Here is an 18,342-nt window from a genome sequence, read left to right on the forward strand (position 1 = left end):
AGTGTAAGTCTCTGGAATTCAACAAATGACATTCCACATTCAATAAGCAGTGGGTTAAATCCAAAGATGTCTATCTGCATGTACAGAATAACTGGTTCATAGAAGAGGGTTATTGAATCTTGCACTATAGTACATAAGAAATGGGACTGCTGTAGTATATTCTATGTTGGGTTACCCAGTGGCGAAGCTCCCACAGGGACATCCAGGGCGATTTGTCCCAGATGCCACCAAAACAAGTCACGTGGGGGGCCTCAAAATAGCCAGACCACACCCCCTCCTCCTTGCCCGGCGCTTTTTTTAAGCCGAGAAAGGTCCCTTTCTTGGCTTAAAAAACCCCCCCAAATGCCCAGAATGCAGGCTGCAGCACCCCTCACACTCTCAGAACTTCCCTCTGAGAGTGAGAGGGGCGCTGAAGCCTCTAAGCGTGGCGCTCTGAGCTTCCTCTTTTTTTTAACCCGAGAAAGATTCCTTTCTCTGCTTAAAAAGAGGAGGAAGCCCATAGTGCCGAGTTTAGAGGCTGCACGCAGCACCCCTCTCACTCTCAGAAGTTCCCTCCGAGAGTGAGAGGGGCGCTGAAGCCTCTAAGCGTGGCGCTCTGGGCTACCTCTTTTTTAAAGCCAAAAGCTTAAAAAGAAGAGGAAGCCCATAGCATCGAGTTTAGAGGCTGCAGACAGCGCCCCTCTCACTCTCAGAAGTTCCCTCCGAGAGTAAGAGGGGCACTGAAGCCTCTAAGCTCGGCGCTCTGGGCTTCCTGCTCTCGTGCTGTGGGAGCTGCTGCCCCAGCAGGGAAAACTCCTTCTGCCCCGCTCCATGGGGCAGAGGGGGGATGGCAGCCTCCACGTTTTCTCCCCCCCCCCATGGATCCCTTCGCCATGGCCACCTGAAAGCACCGTCATAACTGCTGGACAAGATAAGTGGTGGCGTGCGGGGGGGGGGGGAGGACTCAGAGGCTGCCCCAGGTGCAGCTTTGCCTAGCTACGCCTCTGGGGTTACCAAGGAACTCTGCAACATAAAATGCTGTTGCCATATTTAACAACCGTGTACTATGTCTGCACTGGAACAACTGCACTGGCAGTCAAATTGAAGACAAGATTGTAGGCTGTGACTTGATGGAAGAGCATCTGCTTTGCATGCCAAAGGTCCCAGGTTCAGTTGCCAACATCACCAGTCAGAAGGACTGGTAGATGATGAAGACCTCCACCTATTAAACTTGCAAGGTGCTGTCAGAGTGGATAATACTGATCTGGATAGACCAATGGTCTGACTCATTGCTTCATATTTTCAGTCCAATTCTGGGTCCAATTCTATCACTGTGTACTACCTTAGTCTTTCCTGTTTTCTTCCTCCAAGCACACTGCTTGTTTGTCATTAATTGGTTATGTACATGAAGTTCCCTGCTATTGCAGGTTCATTATGTGATTTAGCTTATAGAAATTAAATGAATGCTGACATTTTCCATTTGCAAACTTCTTAGAAGCTTTGGAAAAAAATTAAACTAAGGGCTCTCAAATTGCACATGCTTGCTACTCTAGCAGTTAAATTCTACCAAGTGGCATCATTGAAATGAACGGACCATTGGTAAAACAGCTTCAAAATTGAAGCCAAGATCTCTTATTTTCTGGCAGGAGAATCTAATTGTGTGGTGCATTCTATTTTGCTAGAGATTGTTCATAACCTTCTCTCAAAATGTCAGTTCCAGACATTTCAGCGATTCCAAGTAGGAAAATGTTGAAGGTTTTAAAGGCTTCTCAGTCTTAACCACCTGACAGTCAACAGAAGGACAACAAAATAAGTTATAATTCTTGAACCATTTAAAAAAATCATGCCAGATTTTCACTTGTAAAAGCAAAGCACAAATGTTTCCCAGTGTTTTAGCAAATTGAGATTCAGATTTCCCATTTTACCAGCTATGTGGGTTCTTCCAGACACTGTATCTGCATTCACTGTAATCATATCAATCTTCTTCAGTCTTCTTTGTATATGGTAATTGCATATGTATTTAAAAATTTGTAGGAGTCATCATATTTGCGCACCACCAAGGAGCAAAATCATGAAAACATACTAAAAAACAAAAGCACGCAAATTGTTTCCATCTTTTCTCAGAGCATTTTAAGAGTTCTGATTATAGACAGCACAAATCATTCTTCATTTCAGTTGTAATTTATTTATAATTTCTTATTCACAATTGGTGACCAGTGGATTATTCCAGCTTCTTCATTTCAATCAAATGTGATTTACTATGATGTGGAACTTTTTGTAGCAGGATCTGCGAAGCAAAATGGAAAGGTATGAATTTTTAATCCCCTTTAAAATCATATCTTCCATAATATTACATTGTATTTTCAAGTACAGGAACAAAGTAATATACAAAAAGAATCATGTGCCAAAAAGCTAAGCAATGCTGATCCTGGTTAGTATATGAATGGGCAACCTCTAAAAAATGCCAGTCATGATGCAGAGGTGGGCAATGGCAAACCACCTCAAAATATTTCTTGCCTTGAAAACCCTACCCGGTGTCACCATAAGCTGTGGTTTATTCCTTTGAAAGTTTACAATGGAATTTATAGAAATAATTCTTCACATATCCAGGGTCACTTTTGACGTTCGATCCTGCATTTATTCATCCTTCCTTAAAATCATTCAAAAACTGCACTCTGTAGTAACGCAAGTGGACATAATCCATGCGAGTCATTTTATTCATTTTGTTTGCCACCATATTTATTACCCTCACTTTTGGCTGTATTTATTGAGTTAATTGTAAATTGCACTTACAAATTATCTGATGGTTTATCTGATGGTTAGAAAGAGTTTCTTGATATAATTCTGTGTAGGGGTGGCAGGTCTTCTCTGGTCCTGGAAGGGGTGGGGAGTAAGATTGCCAGCTCCAGTTTGGGAAACTCCTGGAGATTTGGAATTGATTCTGAGGAGGACAGGGATCTCAGTAGAAGAAGAGGAGGAGTTTGGATTTATCCTCACCCCCTTTTTCTCTCCTGTAGGAGACTCAAAGGGGCTTACAATCTCCTTTCCTTTCCCTCCTCACAACAAACACCCTGTGAGGTGGGTGGGCTGAGAGAGCTCTGTAGAGCTGTGAATAGCCCTAGGCCACCCAGCTGGCGTGTGTTGGAGTGCACAGGCTAATCTAGTTCCCCAGATAAACCTCCACAGCTCAAGTAGCAGAGTGGGGAATCAAACCCAGTTCTCCAGATTAGAGTGCACCTGGTCTTAAACACGACACCACTGCTACTCCACCCTCTATATAGGGCCCACCCTCCAAAGCATCCATTTTCTTCTAGTTCTGAGGAATTGATCTCTATAGTCTGTAGATCAGTGATGGCGAACCTATGGCACGGGTGCCAAAGGTGGCACTCAGAGCCCTCTCTGTGGGCACGCACAGAGTTCATCATGTGGGGGGGGGGGGAAATTGCCCGCCCCCTAGGCTGGCCTGGGCCACTGGGCTCGATTATTAGCATTAAACCTAAGACCTAGTTTTGGGGAAGCAGTATAGGTAACCCTGTTAAGTGCTGTTAAACCCCACTGATTTTCATGCAAAGAACCAAGGCACGATCCTTTACCTGGGAGTAAGCTCGGTTGCTGGCTTCAAAGCAAAACCACCGACTGCCACCAAGCTTACTCCCGAGTAATGCACGCCTCAGACCCAACCATCTTTTCTTAACTAAAACTTCAGTATTCAGGTTAAATTGCTGTGTTGGCACTTTGTGATAAATAAGTGGGTTTTGGGTTGCAGTTTGGGCACTCGGTCTCAAAAAGGTTCACCATCACTGCTGTAGATGAACTCTAATTCTGGGGGATTCCCAGGTCCCACCCGGAGGCTGGCATCTCTAATCTTATATGACATAATTAATATTTGGTATTCGATAGGAATATGTTTCAGTGTTGTTGTGAGGTTACTATTTGGCAAGCACAAGCCTTTGGGGGCATGGCTGTTTCTATCATTTAGGTCAAACGAGACATGAACCTGAAAACATTTTTAAAAATCACCCTCTTTTTTTCCCCTTTCCAGGGCTAAGAGCCTGGGAGGACAAATTGGATTCAAGTGGTGTGAGAAAGGTTAAACCTCTTATTCTTCTGTGCTGATTTCCTGAAACCTCAGCTACTTTTGCAAAAATACCAGAAATATCCAGTCACATATTGTTTGCCCCTAAGTTGTTGCTATTTTTTGTCCTTGCAAAATACAATCAAACTGTAGTATTCCTTGCAAAGTCAGCGCAGCACAGTGGCTAGTGTGCTGGATATAGCCCAGTGGGAAAAAAATATCTTTGCACAGCTATGAAAATCATGTGGTTCCATCTTACCAGCCACATGCTTTCAATCTAACCTACTCACAGGCTATTAGGATAATGAAAAGAATGTTTATGTCTAAACTGCTTTGCGAGCACTGGACCCAAACAATTCCATGAATCTGTCTGTCAACATGCTCTGTCTTCATTTTGGAACCCTAAATGACTCCTGAAAGTTCAGGGTGTTTTGTTTTTCACATCAATTTATTTCAGAGAAGCACTGATCATGTAATGTGCTTGAGAATGCGGTTCATCTGATCTTAAAGCTGGGTTTCGTCCTTTGTGGAAACAAATTTTCTGTGCCTTCCCATTATCTCAGTAATATGCTGTAACCACCAAACAGAAACACGAGGGTTGAAGATCTCCTAATAAAATCCATTTAAGGTTTATAGGTAAAGTCACTCCTCCTTCCTCTTCTGCCATTGGTGTTTCTAGTAGCACAAGAAGAAGAAGAGGAGGAGGAGGAGGAGGAGGAGGAGTAGTTTGGATTTATATCCCCCCTTTCTCTCCTGTAGGAGACTCAAAGGGGCTTACAATCTCCTTGCCCTTCCCCCCTCACAACAAACACCCTGTGAGGTAGGTGGGGCTGAGAGAACTCCGAAAAGCTGTGACTAGCCCAAGGTCACCCAGCTGGCGTGTGTGCTTTGCCTGCTTCTAGCTGCGTAGTTGATCCTCCAATTTGCATAAGCTCACTATCTGAAGAGGGAAGAGGAAGAAAAGAGATTTTGCCCAATTCTCTCTCTCCTGTCAATTCTGTCTCTCCTATTTACCCCATCAGGCCATATGGGGTTTTGTCCAGAAGAGACTGATTTCTGCCAGTGCCATTTGAGGTGGGGGCCAGATGCAGAGGCTGCTGTGAGAACAGGGCATTTACTGTTACAAGGCATTTACGGCTGCATTTACTGCTCATGGTATCCAATCCTTACATTAGTCACAAAAAAACGGTGAAGCTATTGTCAGCTTTGCATTTTTTGTAATTTAGAACATTTTTATGCTGCCTTTCTTCCTGACATAGGCCCCTTCCGCACAAGCAAAATAATGCATTTTCAAACCACTTTCACAACTGTTTGCAAGTGGATTTTGCTATTCCGCACAGCTTCAAAGAGCACTGGAAGCAGTTTGAAAGTCCATTTTCTGCATGTGCGGAATGAGCCTTAGGGCCCCCAAGATAACAAACAATCAAATATATTAAAAACAATTTCAAATTAAAACAGATGCACACACACATATACATATATAGATAAAAATAATTAAAAGCAACGATTGGATCAAAACAGTGGCCAATTGTGCACAAAATCTTTGCTGTGTAGAGGAGGCCAGTGTTTGCTGCAGCAAGATTTTTTGAACAGACATATTTTCTGGTGCCCCACTTTTGCTTTCTACTCTCTTTGCAGCAAGCAAAACCACTTATGGCATGATTTGAATCTTACTTTGCTACCAGAGCTGGACAGATTTGCCAGTGGGCACAGCTTTGCCCGGGACCTCTTCCCTCCATCTGTTGCCAGCCTACCAACTCCCTTGTCGTGCTTTGCATGTCTCCCTCCGCGCTTCCCCTTCATGCTGTCAGCTTCTTCCTGCTTCCTAAGTGCATTGATCAAAAGATCAATAGATCGATCTCTTATACGTATAGTGGTGGTAGGGGAGAACCCCCTTTTATCTCTGTCTACATTCAGTCTCTCGTCCACCAGCACAGCTTCAGTGCCCCTCATGCTGCCGGCTCCTTCTTGCTTCTCTAAAGGGCACATATTGAGTGATTGAGAAATCGATCTTTTGATTCAAAGTAACGACATAGAGGGCTTTTGCAAGGAACAGTACAAGCATGCATCTTTTTGGCTTCACCCCACCCCACCCCCCTCTCTGCTTCTGCCCTACCCGATGACTGAGAGGTTTTTAAAACTTTATTGCAGGCAAGACTCTGTTTTAAAACAAGCCTCTCTCTTCTCTTGCCACAGTGGCAGAGGTACATAGAGAGTGTGTATGGAGTGGAAGGGAGGCAGGAGGGAATATCAGCTCTGTGCCTTTAAGGCTGTTTATGGGAGGAGTTAAGGAAACCAGGAGGAACAGAGGCCCATCAGCATTTAGCGGACAAACTGTGCTTCAGGTTGTGGGCTGCCTCCATGCATGTAAACATAGAACTGCACAGTGAACAGGCTCAAGGTAAGTGTTCCATGCATAATGGGACAATGAAACACAAAAACAGGGTCACTGAGGGAACTCCAGACAAAACAGATAAGTCGTCATCTGTTGGTGGAGGTCTGTGATGCCAGGGGACAGACTAATCGCCCTTTCCAAAAAGAAAAAGAAAATCTTATTCACAATATCCAGGAAGCCCTTCAGTAATGGCAGGGTAAATGTTGTTCAATGAAAGTTCTGTTTTTTTCTGTGCAGTTGCTAATAGATGTCAAGTTTTAACTTATGTGTGCCCACTTGCTGCATGTACCAGCTGAAGAACTGGGTACTTTGCTGATATTAAGATTCCAGCCTGGAGTGATCTGGGCTGATTTGTAGCATCTATAAACAGCTGTCCTGAGATAAAGATAGGAGGGCAGCTCAATTGGATGTGGATGGGTGGTTGAGTTCTGTGTGCTGAAATCAGAAGCAGTAAAAGGTGACACCTTGTCACTGATGCATCAATCCAGGCAGAGGAAAATGAAGGCCAAGTGTTTGCCCAGAGTTAAAGTGAGCAAGAGGATAAGGCTTAGGTCTCTGTATACAAAATTTGTATAAAGGAGGCATTGAAGCTCCTAAGAGATTCAACAAGTTGCAGAGAAATTAGATCCCTTCAGCTTAATGAAACCTGTGTCTTTGTTAAGGAAAGGATTAAAACAGAGGAGAATCTGTATCTCTGAACACAGAACATATGAAATTGCAAATGGAAAAGATGGGGAGAAATGTTCAATGGGGACGTCTTTTAATGTATTGGATGGGGCATGATAAATGAGTGTCAGTATAAATCAATAATGCTCTCTATAAAGAGGCTAATGGTTTAGTATGAATAACAAAGAAATGTACATGGTAACCAGTGTTCTAGAATTCTGTCAGTGTTTTTAAAGTTCACTGTCATAACTCTGTTCCTCTTGACCTTTATCAATGATACCTTCAAAGATTTTTGAGTTGCCAGTTGAGGTTTAAACTTGACACAAGACCTTTAAACCCTCATTTCCTTTTCCCTTGACACCAAAGCACTTTCTACTGCAATGCCCCTACCTTTTCTCCCACTTCCACCTTCTTGTTACATTTCCTCCTGCAATTATTAGTGTGCAAAGCAGAGTTTTGCTCTGCATGTCTCCCTTCTCTATCCTCCAGGGAACAATCCAAGGTTTTTGTTCTCTGCAAATTTATAAAAAATATTGGAGCCTTCCATTGGAAGGTTTCAGAACATTTAACATTTGTGAATCATCTTTCCTAATGCCATATCTGTTGTGCCCCCTGAATCTGGTATATGATTCTTCTCTCACCATGACAATATTCCTGTTGACTGAGAACCAAAATGCAGCTTATAAATATGTTCTGTTATCAGAAAGAATGTGGGGGGAAAGTCATCTGGCAAAAGTCATCCAAAGAGGGCCCAACAGCGGTTTTTATTTTTGATTTTTTTTACTGAAAGTGCAAGCTTTTGATGATCAAGAATTTCTATTATGCAATTGTGGGGGGTTTAATTTTAAATATTGGTTTAAATATCCGGAGTTCCATTAAAATAAAAAAGAAAAGTCCTCTTTGACTTTGAAAAGTCATACCACTTTACATAAGCTTTCCCTCAGCCCTTTGACTTTTTCTCAGAGCCTGTGCCCACCCCAAAGAGTTGAGAAGATGTAACAAGTGCACACAGCATTAGCCCTTGTTGCCAGGTAGCAATACCAGGTATAAGGAAGTGGCTGCAATGGGGGCATGGAGCCCAAATAATGCTAATGCTGTCAGGCTAGCAATGGACATTGCACAATGGAGCAGAGAACAACTGGTGCTGGAGAGTGGGCAGCACCTTGGGGCAGCACTGACAGGCAGACTGGAGCAGCAAACAGTGGTGTGAAATAGGAACTACCCCACCAGCATTGGGTGTACATTGAATGAGTGAGCACAGTTCTGGAGTAGCAGTTGGAAGAAGGCCAGAGTAGCAGCAGGAGGAAGCAGAATGAAGCATGGCACATACCCTGTACTGTGAACAACAGTACCAGTCTCTCTTATTCAACAGGCACCTGAGAGAAGCCCATGAATGTTTCTGCAGCCTTCCCCATAGGCCACCTTTTACCATGTCCACATTTCATATTGCTGGTAGCCTCTTCCAAAAAAAAAAACAGTATCTGATTCTTCAGCAAAGCACAGAATCTAATTTAAATCCATCTGTCTCTGCCTATCCGACAAACCTAACTCTTATGCCTAATGGTACTCCAAAAGGGGCCTAAACATAAAATAAAATTTGCCAATTAACCTGCAGTCTAGTTAATCTGTTTTATTCCTAATATAGACTAAGGGGTAGAGAGGCAATCAAATGTAGGTTGAGATCCTTAGAAAGGAACCCAGAGGGACTGTTTCGATTTGCAGAGTACTAATTAACAGTAAACAGATGAAAATGGAGGAATTACATAAGCAGTTGGAAATGACCAGTCTGGAAATACCTTCTGATGTCTGCGCCTGCCACAGGATTTCATAAGAGAAGTCAGACATCACTCACAATGTTTGCTTTCACTCCTTCCCCCTTCCTTGGCAAAACTATGGCAACAGCAACCATAGTTTTCCCTCTCTCTTGATGCCAGAGTCTGGGAAATACTCCCATTTCTTTTCTCAAGAAGCTAGGCCAAGAAATTTGAAGAATAGTTTTTTGCTCTACACGATGACATTCCATGCTTCATGGTACAGCTGCAATAAACATAAATGTCTGGATTCCTACTTTCACAATGCAAAATGTAAAAGAGCAAAGCTGATCTATCAAAGTATTGTCAAAGGCTTTCACGGCCGGAATCACTGGGGTGCTGTGTGGTTTCCGGGCTGTATGGCCGTGTTCTAGCAGCATTCTCTCCTGACGTTTCGCCTGCATCTGTGGCTGGCATCTTCAGAGGATCTGATGGAGATGCCAGCCACAGATGCAGACAAAACGTCAGGAGAGAATGCTGCTAGAACACGGCCATATAGCCCAGAAACCACACAGCACCCCAGTGATCTATCAAAGTTGAGGCTTTTAAGTCTGAAAATAGATTCTAAATTACACAGCTGGGGAACTTTCTTCTTGCAAGCTGCTTATCCTGCCTTCTGTAGGAGACAATGGGACTCCAAGTATTAGGAATTATTCCAAATATCTGGAATGATAAAATATGGATTCAGAATTATTCATAACCATTCCCAATATAGTATTAGACATTGTTTCTGAATATTTATTAATATGGTACACATTCTAAATTTCAGCAATCAAAAATGAAATTAATGAAAAGTTCAGTTTTAATGTGAAATAAGAAATGTATTTAACTGTGCTTCATTACACTTTTCAGCTCTAAACTGTATAACTTTCACAATACTGTTTCTGCTTTTTGTAGCCCTAGCACAATCACTGAGTCCAGAAAACTCTTAATGTTGAACATGTAGGTGAAACACAAAATAATTCTAGTATGTATGTTTCTCTGTGTGTATCCCTTTCACAAAAAGATTCTTCCATTTTCATTATCAACCTAGTCAACCACTGCACAATGTGTAGCTACTAGCTCATGAAGATCTGAAATATTTGCTTTTCAATGTAATCTTCGGGACCTGTTTCCTCATAGTGAGGATCAATGTGCTCATCTTCCTTTATGACATGTTCATAGTGGATGGCACATGACTGTGCATGAATACAGCCTAATTTAGGAAAAAGCATGGACAGTGAGAGTTATGTTCCATCTAAAATTTTGTCCTTTGGACAATCTTACTACACATTCTCTATAGATCCCCCCCCCCCCCCCCCCCCGCACCTTTCTAAGACTCATCAGCACATGGAATCATACATGAGAAGATATAGGAAAAGTGTCTGATTTTGTTTATTAGCAATGTGTACATATTGGCTCTTAGTGGGCCCTCATCAATCTTCTCCACATAATAGAAACAGAGCTGTCCAGAAGAGGTGGAGAAAATCATCATAAAGCACAAATGCAAAGAATGGCGGACAATCCTATTATTTACATCAATTTGCAAACAGAAAATATATCTTTTTTTGCCTTTTACCTTTTTTTGGGTTCTCTGCAATGTTCCATTGCATTATAGGCTAACTAAATGTATTTAACATTGCTTTTTCATCCTTAGGGGGCTAGCAGAAGGGTCTTAAATGAAGTCACTAGAGCATTACCTTCCTATTTCAATCCCTATTACAAAATGTCAAATAAATTGGTATGATTTGCTCAGCAATCAAGAGGAGCATAGGAGCCAAACTAGCATACATGGGATGATATCCATTTAGGAGATATTTTAAAGCCTTAAGGAGAAGAATGCCAATTTATGTTTCTGCTATAACTAGCAGAGGCAAATAACTGTACTATTAGTTGTCATACTCTCATTTGCTTATTTCCTAATTTTGTATTTTGGGAGCATATCAATTTCACAAAAATATGCAAGGAAGCCCTGCTTGCATTGCCTCTCTAATCGGGGAGTTCAAATCAGCTGAAACGTGTAAAGATCTAAATTACTGCAGTAGTACAATGGAGAAGAGTTCCCCAGCTGTGTAATTTAGAATCCATTTTCAGACTTAAAAGCCTCAAATTCAGATAGATCAGCTTTGCTCTTTTACATTTTGCATCGTGAAAGTAGGAATCTAGACATTCATGTTCATTGCGCTGTACCATGAAGCATGTAATGTCATCGTGTAGAGCAAATGCTGGCGACATACACGGAATCTCACTTTCCTTTGGGAACAAATGTTAATGTAGGAAGCAATGTCTGTTAAAATTCTGAATAAAGAAATCTGGGATTTGTAGCAGCAAAATGCAATTTGTTTTCATACAGAAACTGGCATTCCTTTCAAGCAACAAGATGGAGCTTGGGCACCAGTTAGAACTTCTGTCACATTCAGAATGTTTTTAAAATATGAAGTTCACACTTGATTTAAGAACTAGTACCATGAGCCCACTCAGTCTGAATCTGCATAGTCAGTCAAGTCATTGCTGTTAAAGATTCTTTACTGCCTCACTGTTCGTGATTCTATGGCCTCATTTAGTGGCTTCAACGTAGCCAATTGGTGAAACCATGACATGAAGGTGATGGCTGTGTGATAGCTTATGCAGTATTCTAGTGTCTAGTGTCCATTATTGATCTGTATATTGTCTGTATATTGTCATTTCCACTTGCACCCTCCTATCAAAGCATTAGATAATGCAAGTTGGTGTGATCGACTTCCATTATTCTAGTTTAGATTCTGAGTTTGAGTTGTTTTTGTTTTGTTGTTTTACTCAAAAGAGATAGGCTGCTATTGATTGTACTCTTTGCCTTCCCTCCACTAGTATCTCATTATTTATTTATTTTCAGGATTTGCATTCCACCTTTCTGCCTGGCTAACAATTGAAAGCAGAACATTATAAGTCAATCATAAACCAGTTTAAAACTTAATTAAATACTGAGAAGCATATTATTATTGTTGTTGTTGTTGTTGTTGTTGTTGTTGTTGTTGTTGTTGTTGTTTATAATTTCTGTAAATTTATATCCCACCAAAGTCCCTGGGTGGAGCAATCCTAAGCAGAGTAATTCTAAACAGAGTTATACCCTTTTATGTCAGCTGAAGTCATGGGCTTAAAAAGGTATAACTGTGTTTAGGATTGCACTATAAGAAGTTAACTGGATACTAATTTCTTTTTCTCATATTTGATTTGAATAATTGAATTATCACACTATTGTGCTTGACCAAAACTATATTTCTTGGAACCAAGGGCATTTCCCCACTCTCCCCTATCCCCCCTATGCCGCGCGCTGCTCTCAGCGCGCGGCATCCCTGGCGCGTGCCCCGGCATCCCCACGACCCCACGCTCTGTGCGGAGTCATCAAAAGGCGCCTTTTGCAAGAGCACCAGGGATGCCGCGTGCTGAGGGGGTGCGACAGCGGCAGCGTTGGGGCGGCTGCACTGTCGTCGCCCCTCTCGTGGGGAGTCCCGGGGGACCCCGCGCTACTCTCCTCAAGTAGCGCGGGGCTTCAGGTAAGTGGGGAAAGGCCCCAAGTCTGATGTAGATTTGAATCCTGTTTGACCCTTGAATATTGTGAATCTGATTGTGTGTCCAACTCTGAAATGAAAATACGTAAGATGACCGTTGGATTAAATTGATGGAATGGGATGAGTCAGCTACACACAGTATGAGAACAGCACGAGAACTGCACAGCACACATACATACATATTCCCATTCATGACACATTTTTCTGCAATGTGGCCCTGCATAGACCGATTTCATCGGAAATCAGAAGCTTAGTAGGGTTGGCCCTGGTTAGTATTGGGATAGGAAATCCAGGGCCCTGATGGCGGGGCGGGGGGGAGCAAAACTCCACCCTCGCTTACTATTTCCTAACCGGCTTGCTCATCTAAAGCCCATCTCTGTGCAAAAAACCAGTTCAGGGAGCAAGCCAAATTCAGTGTTCATTTACAAAGGTCTGTCTCTTCTTTACTTCCTCTACTTTACAAGCTATGTCTGTACCCCAAGTTTGTTTTTGGCATCCAATTACGTTATTTGCCTCTTTGTTTCAGCTCCTGCTCTGATTAACTTCAGTGCACATTGACTCTGTTGAAAGCATCATCTGCTTTTTCCTAGAGTGACTTTCAGTATGTGATAAAGATCTTTTCTTCCTCCCTTCACCAGGCTCATCTTATCTCATGCTGAAATCTATCTGGCTTTTCAGCAAAGGGGTCAAATGACTGCTTCATCAAATAGCCAGCTGATGTGGATTTAACTTGTTGGGCATCCAGGATTGATTTTTTTGGTCATGAGAATCGGTCCTTGGAAATTCTGCACATTGCATCAATCACATTTTGCTTCTGAAAAAGCATACCCTGTATCTCTTAACCCTTTATTTGTCAACAGTTGCATGATCCAAAAAAGATGTAACGTAACAAACATCAATTTACATCCTGGGGTGGTCCAGAAGAAACCTGAAAGCCAACCGAGTTCCCTTAACTGCAAATAGATTAACTCTTTGTATTACATCTCTCATTTCTAACTGCAATCCTATTGTAACTTTCATGTACTGTGAATAAAAACCCTTGGTGATAAAGAATTAATTTGATTCATTATATATTCATAGTCCGTCAGAGTATTAAAAGAGTGGCAAACAATGTAAACTGTGTAATCACACTGCCATTATCTGAAAAGGTGGATTGTTATGTCGTGCTTATGTAATAGGCAGGTTATAAGCGGAGAGAGAGTTTCCCATCTGAATTTCCAAGATGAACTTAATTTTTGTGTGTGAACATTTGTTTAGTTTTGTTTCCACCTCAAGAAGTAAGGATATTTAGATTTGCTCTCTTTTTTGAAGGTGTTAGGGTTTCATTTGAACCATCTATATGTAAGAATACTCTTGCAGAAAAAAAAACATAACTGTAAACATATTACTTGGCTTCAAAATTTCATTTAAACAGCACATCTAGTATCCTCTGTGCTGTGGAGTTAGTAAGCTGTGACATTTGTTTCAGTGTTGCAGATTAAAATAATAGTAATAGGAAAAATCAATTTATAATAGGAAATAATGACATTCCCTACATCAGGGTACAGCCACCATCTGTGGTATTAAACTATCCCGTCTGTGTGTACAGATGACTAAATTAAAGAAGAAGCAAAAGTTGAAGGCACATTTATGCCTCCAGCACTGCTGACGTACAGGCTGATATTGTTTTGATAATACTGAATGGTAGTTTTGCCACTGGTTTATAACTCCTCTCTAACTGAAACTAGGTCTTATTCAAAGCCTTAATTTACAACAGGAAGGAGATCCTATTCTGTTACTCACCAGGTCAAAGTGTATGTTCGGGCATCTTCTATTAATAGTTGGCTGAGCCAATCAGAGAGCTCCTGCTTGCCATCAGTGATAGAACTTTGTGTTACATAGTTTGGTTTCCTTGTGAACAGTAGATATTCTGAGGAGCAAATATTCTGCATCATCATGTTGATTTGTTTTGGGTGGCAAAGGACATCTTTAGAAGCTCAGTCTATTTTCCGGGCCAGCAAATAGGAGGATGGGCTGGGGGCTCTAAAGACCAACTCTGATGAGCCACAGGGAGACAGACTGTTCCTTTACTTGGACAGTAACTGTCCATTCAGGGCTGAGCTGCAGATGGAGCAGCAGGCTCAGAACACCAGTCAAACAGAGGCAGAGGAAGTAATGGCCTGGGTTCGATTTTGCCTTGGTGGACCTTCACGTGCAGATATGAGGAAAGACAAGTGGCCAGGAATGCCTTGCTGGGTGCAGCCATATTTGTCACTGCTTGCCAGGAATTCGAGTCAGTGGCCCATGGGACAGGATTCATCCATACTCCAAGAACAGTCTATCCAAGCCATGCTCACACATCATGCACTGAATTGCTCAGGGAGTGTAAATAATGTAGCCACCACAATAGCTGCAGCACACGGCTCTGTTCATTCTCTGTAAGATAAGGAGTTCAAGGTTTGTGTGTCAAACTATTCCACCTATAATAGAGAGCTCCCCCCCACCAAAGCATTCTATTCATGAAGGCCTCCAGCAAATGAATAAGCTTACAGCCTTGCCCAGAGCCAAAAACTTCGGCCTCTTCCCTGGGAGCACTCCTCACACATCAATCCCCCTTGTGAGTCATGGGTCAAGATGCCAGGAGTCCATGTGTCATGCTTCCCTCACTCAAGTACAATGCTGCTGGGCTTGGGTAAGTTAGGTGGCCTTGCTGGGGCAGCTCCCAGTGACAAACAAGATTGGGCAAGCAACTTTGGGAAACTTGCTTCCTGAGATGAGGTACCTGTTTGGGTTCTGGAATAGAAGAGGACAGCCACAGTGTATGGACTTTGCTCTTGCCTGTGGGTGTTGGCACAAAGTGCTCGCCTATTAATATTAAGTGTCCTTTTTGTGCCTTGCTACTTGCTCTAAGTCAGCATGGCAGGGAATTGTCAGACAGAGTTCTGCGTCGTGCATCCTATCTTGAAAATTGTATGGGATCCTAGCTGTGGCTTTTGAAGGGCTGGGGATGCAGTTGGGTGTTGAGGATATGATTGGTCGCACCCATAGTCAGCATCATGCTTCAGACCTTATGGACATGACTGTGGGCCTTTCCCCACTTACCTTAAGCCCCGGAACTCCCCACGAGAGGGGCAGCGACAGCACAGCCGCCCCGACGCTGCCGCTGTCACGCCCCCTCAGCGCACAGCATCCCTGGCGCTCTTGCAAAGGGCGCCTTTTGATGACCCCGCGCAGGGGACTCCCGGGCGCGCGCCAGGGATGCCGCATGCTGAGAGCAGCGTGCGGCATAGGGAGGATCATGCTGAGTGGGGAAACGCTTTGTGGCAGTTGGGGAACATTTGATTTTTGAGTCCAACTGCTGTTTGTGGACTGCACTGTTTTTTGTTGACATAACTTTGCACCTTTTGAAAGGCTGAAAACCAGGTTTTTCCAGGCTTAGACTAATTCCGGCCAACTCCCTAGAACTGCCCCAGCTATGTCGACACAAAGATTTACTCCTAATTTGTGTTGATGGGTTGCCACTGCAGGGTTGTGCTGGTGTCCAAGAGCTGTGCAGCAGCACTGGGAGCCTGCACTGGTATAACTCACCCTATGCCAGCATAAAGGTTAGTCAGCTCCCTAAGCACAGTCCCCCCCCCCTCACCAATACACTCTCAAATGCATTGTTATAAATATGGGACCCACAAGAAATTGCAAGGAAGGTAAATCCCATTCTTCCACTGGCCCTACCTTCAGTTTTCTAACCCAGTCTGCGGCAGAATCCTTCCTTCCTTCCTTCCTTCCTTCCTTCCTTCCTTCCTTCCTTCCTTCCTTCCTTCCTTCCTTCCTTCCTTCCTTCCTTCCTTCCTTCCTTCCTTCCTTCCGTCCTTCCTTCCGTCCGTCCGTCCGTCCGTCCGTCCGTCCGTCCGTCCGTCCGTCCGTCCACTGCCTCCTCCTTCCTTGCCTACTACCAATTTCTCTGTGTGCTTCTTTTACGTGCAACAGCTGCCTCCTTCCCCATTAGTTGTGTTCTTTCAGACATCACCACATCCAGTCTAGCAGTCCCAAATGGAGCTGCAGCAAAGGTCTCACTATGTAGCATTATGATATGCTGTCTCCTCCCCCTGCCCAGCAAGTTGTGATTATGCTTTTAACATAACAGATTTTTCTTCTGTCTGAAAAAAAGAAGAGAAAATGCCCCCATTGTGTGGCTGTTTTGATCTATACCCTAAGACTGTTATTGTGTATATGGAACAAAACACATTTGTACCATTGCGTCTCATGTAGGCCAAATGTATGTATTTCTAGATTTTACAGTATCGAAAAAGTCTTGAAAACAGAGTTGTGCTATCCATCAGGGCAGCAAACTTCAAATGACAAAAATGAATAACATTTTATTATTGTATCTGTAAATCTCTTAATATTAAACTAAGCTTTCTGACTTTTTTAGAGAGGAGAATGTCCCTGACTCATGATTTCCAAGCATTCAAGTTTGACAGGCTTGAGTAAAAGAAAATTGATGTGCAAAATATCCACTGCAGTGTTTTTACTAAAGGCTGTTTTCTGTATCTGTCAAGAATAGATTGCAAAGGTGTATAGAATAGCAACACTAGTCCTTCTCTAAATTGTAATTCATTTTGTGGGTAATTTTATAATGCTAATGGAATCTCTGTGTTATTTACAACATCAAATGAGAGCACATAAGTTTGGTTTATTTTGTTTTATTTTCTATCAAATTATTTCAGAATCTGAACAGGTAGATGGGGTAAATACTTTGATTGTATTGTCATGTCTCACCCTATACCAAATGATTAATTTGTATTTATTTTGGTGTTTCACAGGCAGAGAATTCTGCACTGGCTATGGAAAACGAAAATCAAAGAGAGCAGTATGAAAGATGCCTTGATGAGGTAAGGAAAATGCAACAGTGTTTATGTCAGTGTACTTTGAAAATAAACCCACATTCAGAGCCTGAGGCAATTACATTTTCCTTTATTTGCCTTCATATCTTATCTCGTTCCCACTTTTGCCAGTCATGAACTAATTCAAGTTGTTTAACATAAAGTTCTAAAGATTCCATTGGACATTTTCTTCACAACAAAGTTAATTTCAGACATGTATTGTTCATGGGGAAATAGTCTCTTTATTATGATGTAAGAAAGAAAATGTCCACATCTAGTTTGTTTCCCCACTCCTGCACATGAAGCCTGCTGGGTGACCTTGGGCAAGTCACTGTTTTCTCTGAACTTTCTCAACCATACTTATCTCACACGGTGTCTTGTATAAATCCAAACACCCCTTCTTCTTCCAACACCACATTTCTAAGGAATCTACTTTCTTCCTGTCAGCTTTCTTCATTGCTCAGCTTTCACACTCACAGATAGTAATAGGGAATACTATAGCATGAGTTAACTTGCTCTTGATTACCATTGACAACCCCTTAAGAATCTTTTCTCACTCCTTCTTGGCTGCCCTTCCTAGTCTCAATCTCCTTCTGATTTTTTGGTTACAGTCTCCCTTTTGTTGATGATGGATACAAGGAATAGACAGTCGTCAACCATTTCAGTTTCCTCATTCAAGAGCAGCAGTGGCGTAGGCGGTTAAGAGCTCGTGCATCTAATCTGGAGGAACCGGGTTTGATTCCCAGCTCTGCCGCATGAGCTGTGGAGGCTTATCTGGGGAATTCAGATTAGCCTGTACACTCCCACACACCCCAGCTGGGTGACCTTGGGCTAGTCACAGCTTCTCGGAGCTCTCTCAGCCCCACCTACCTCACAGGGTGTTTGTTGTGAGGGGGGAAGGGCAAGGAGATTGTAAGCCCCTTTGAGTCTCTTGCAGGAGAGAAAGGGGGGATATAAATCCAAACTCTTCTTCTTCTCTTCAACCATTTCAGTTTCCTCATTGGCCACCCTAAACCTGAGTAATTCTCCA

The 18,342-nt window shown here is 42.6% G+C and overlaps 1 protein-coding gene across 4 annotated transcripts in view; it reads left to right on the plus strand.

The window, feature by feature from the left end:
- The window catches only part of NCKAP5 (NCK associated protein 5), a 718,925-nt gene that overhangs the window by 508,098 nt on the left and 192,485 nt on the right, over positions 1 to 18,342 (plus strand). For all 4 annotated transcript variants that reach the window (XM_048483952.1, XM_048483947.1, XM_048483949.1 and 1 more), the window contains one exon: positions 17,253 to 17,321. In XM_048483952.1, coding sequence (XP_048339909.1) covers positions 17,253 to 17,321 — 69 coding nt within the window. The remainder of the gene's footprint in view (positions 1 to 17,252; positions 17,322 to 18,342) is intronic.

Source organism: Sphaerodactylus townsendi, linkage group LG02, assembly GCF_021028975.2.
Source record: "Sphaerodactylus townsendi isolate TG3544 linkage group LG02, MPM_Stown_v2.3, whole genome shotgun sequence".
In the NCBI taxonomy this organism is placed as follows: Eukaryota; Metazoa; Chordata; class Lepidosauria; order Squamata; family Sphaerodactylidae; genus Sphaerodactylus; species Sphaerodactylus townsendi.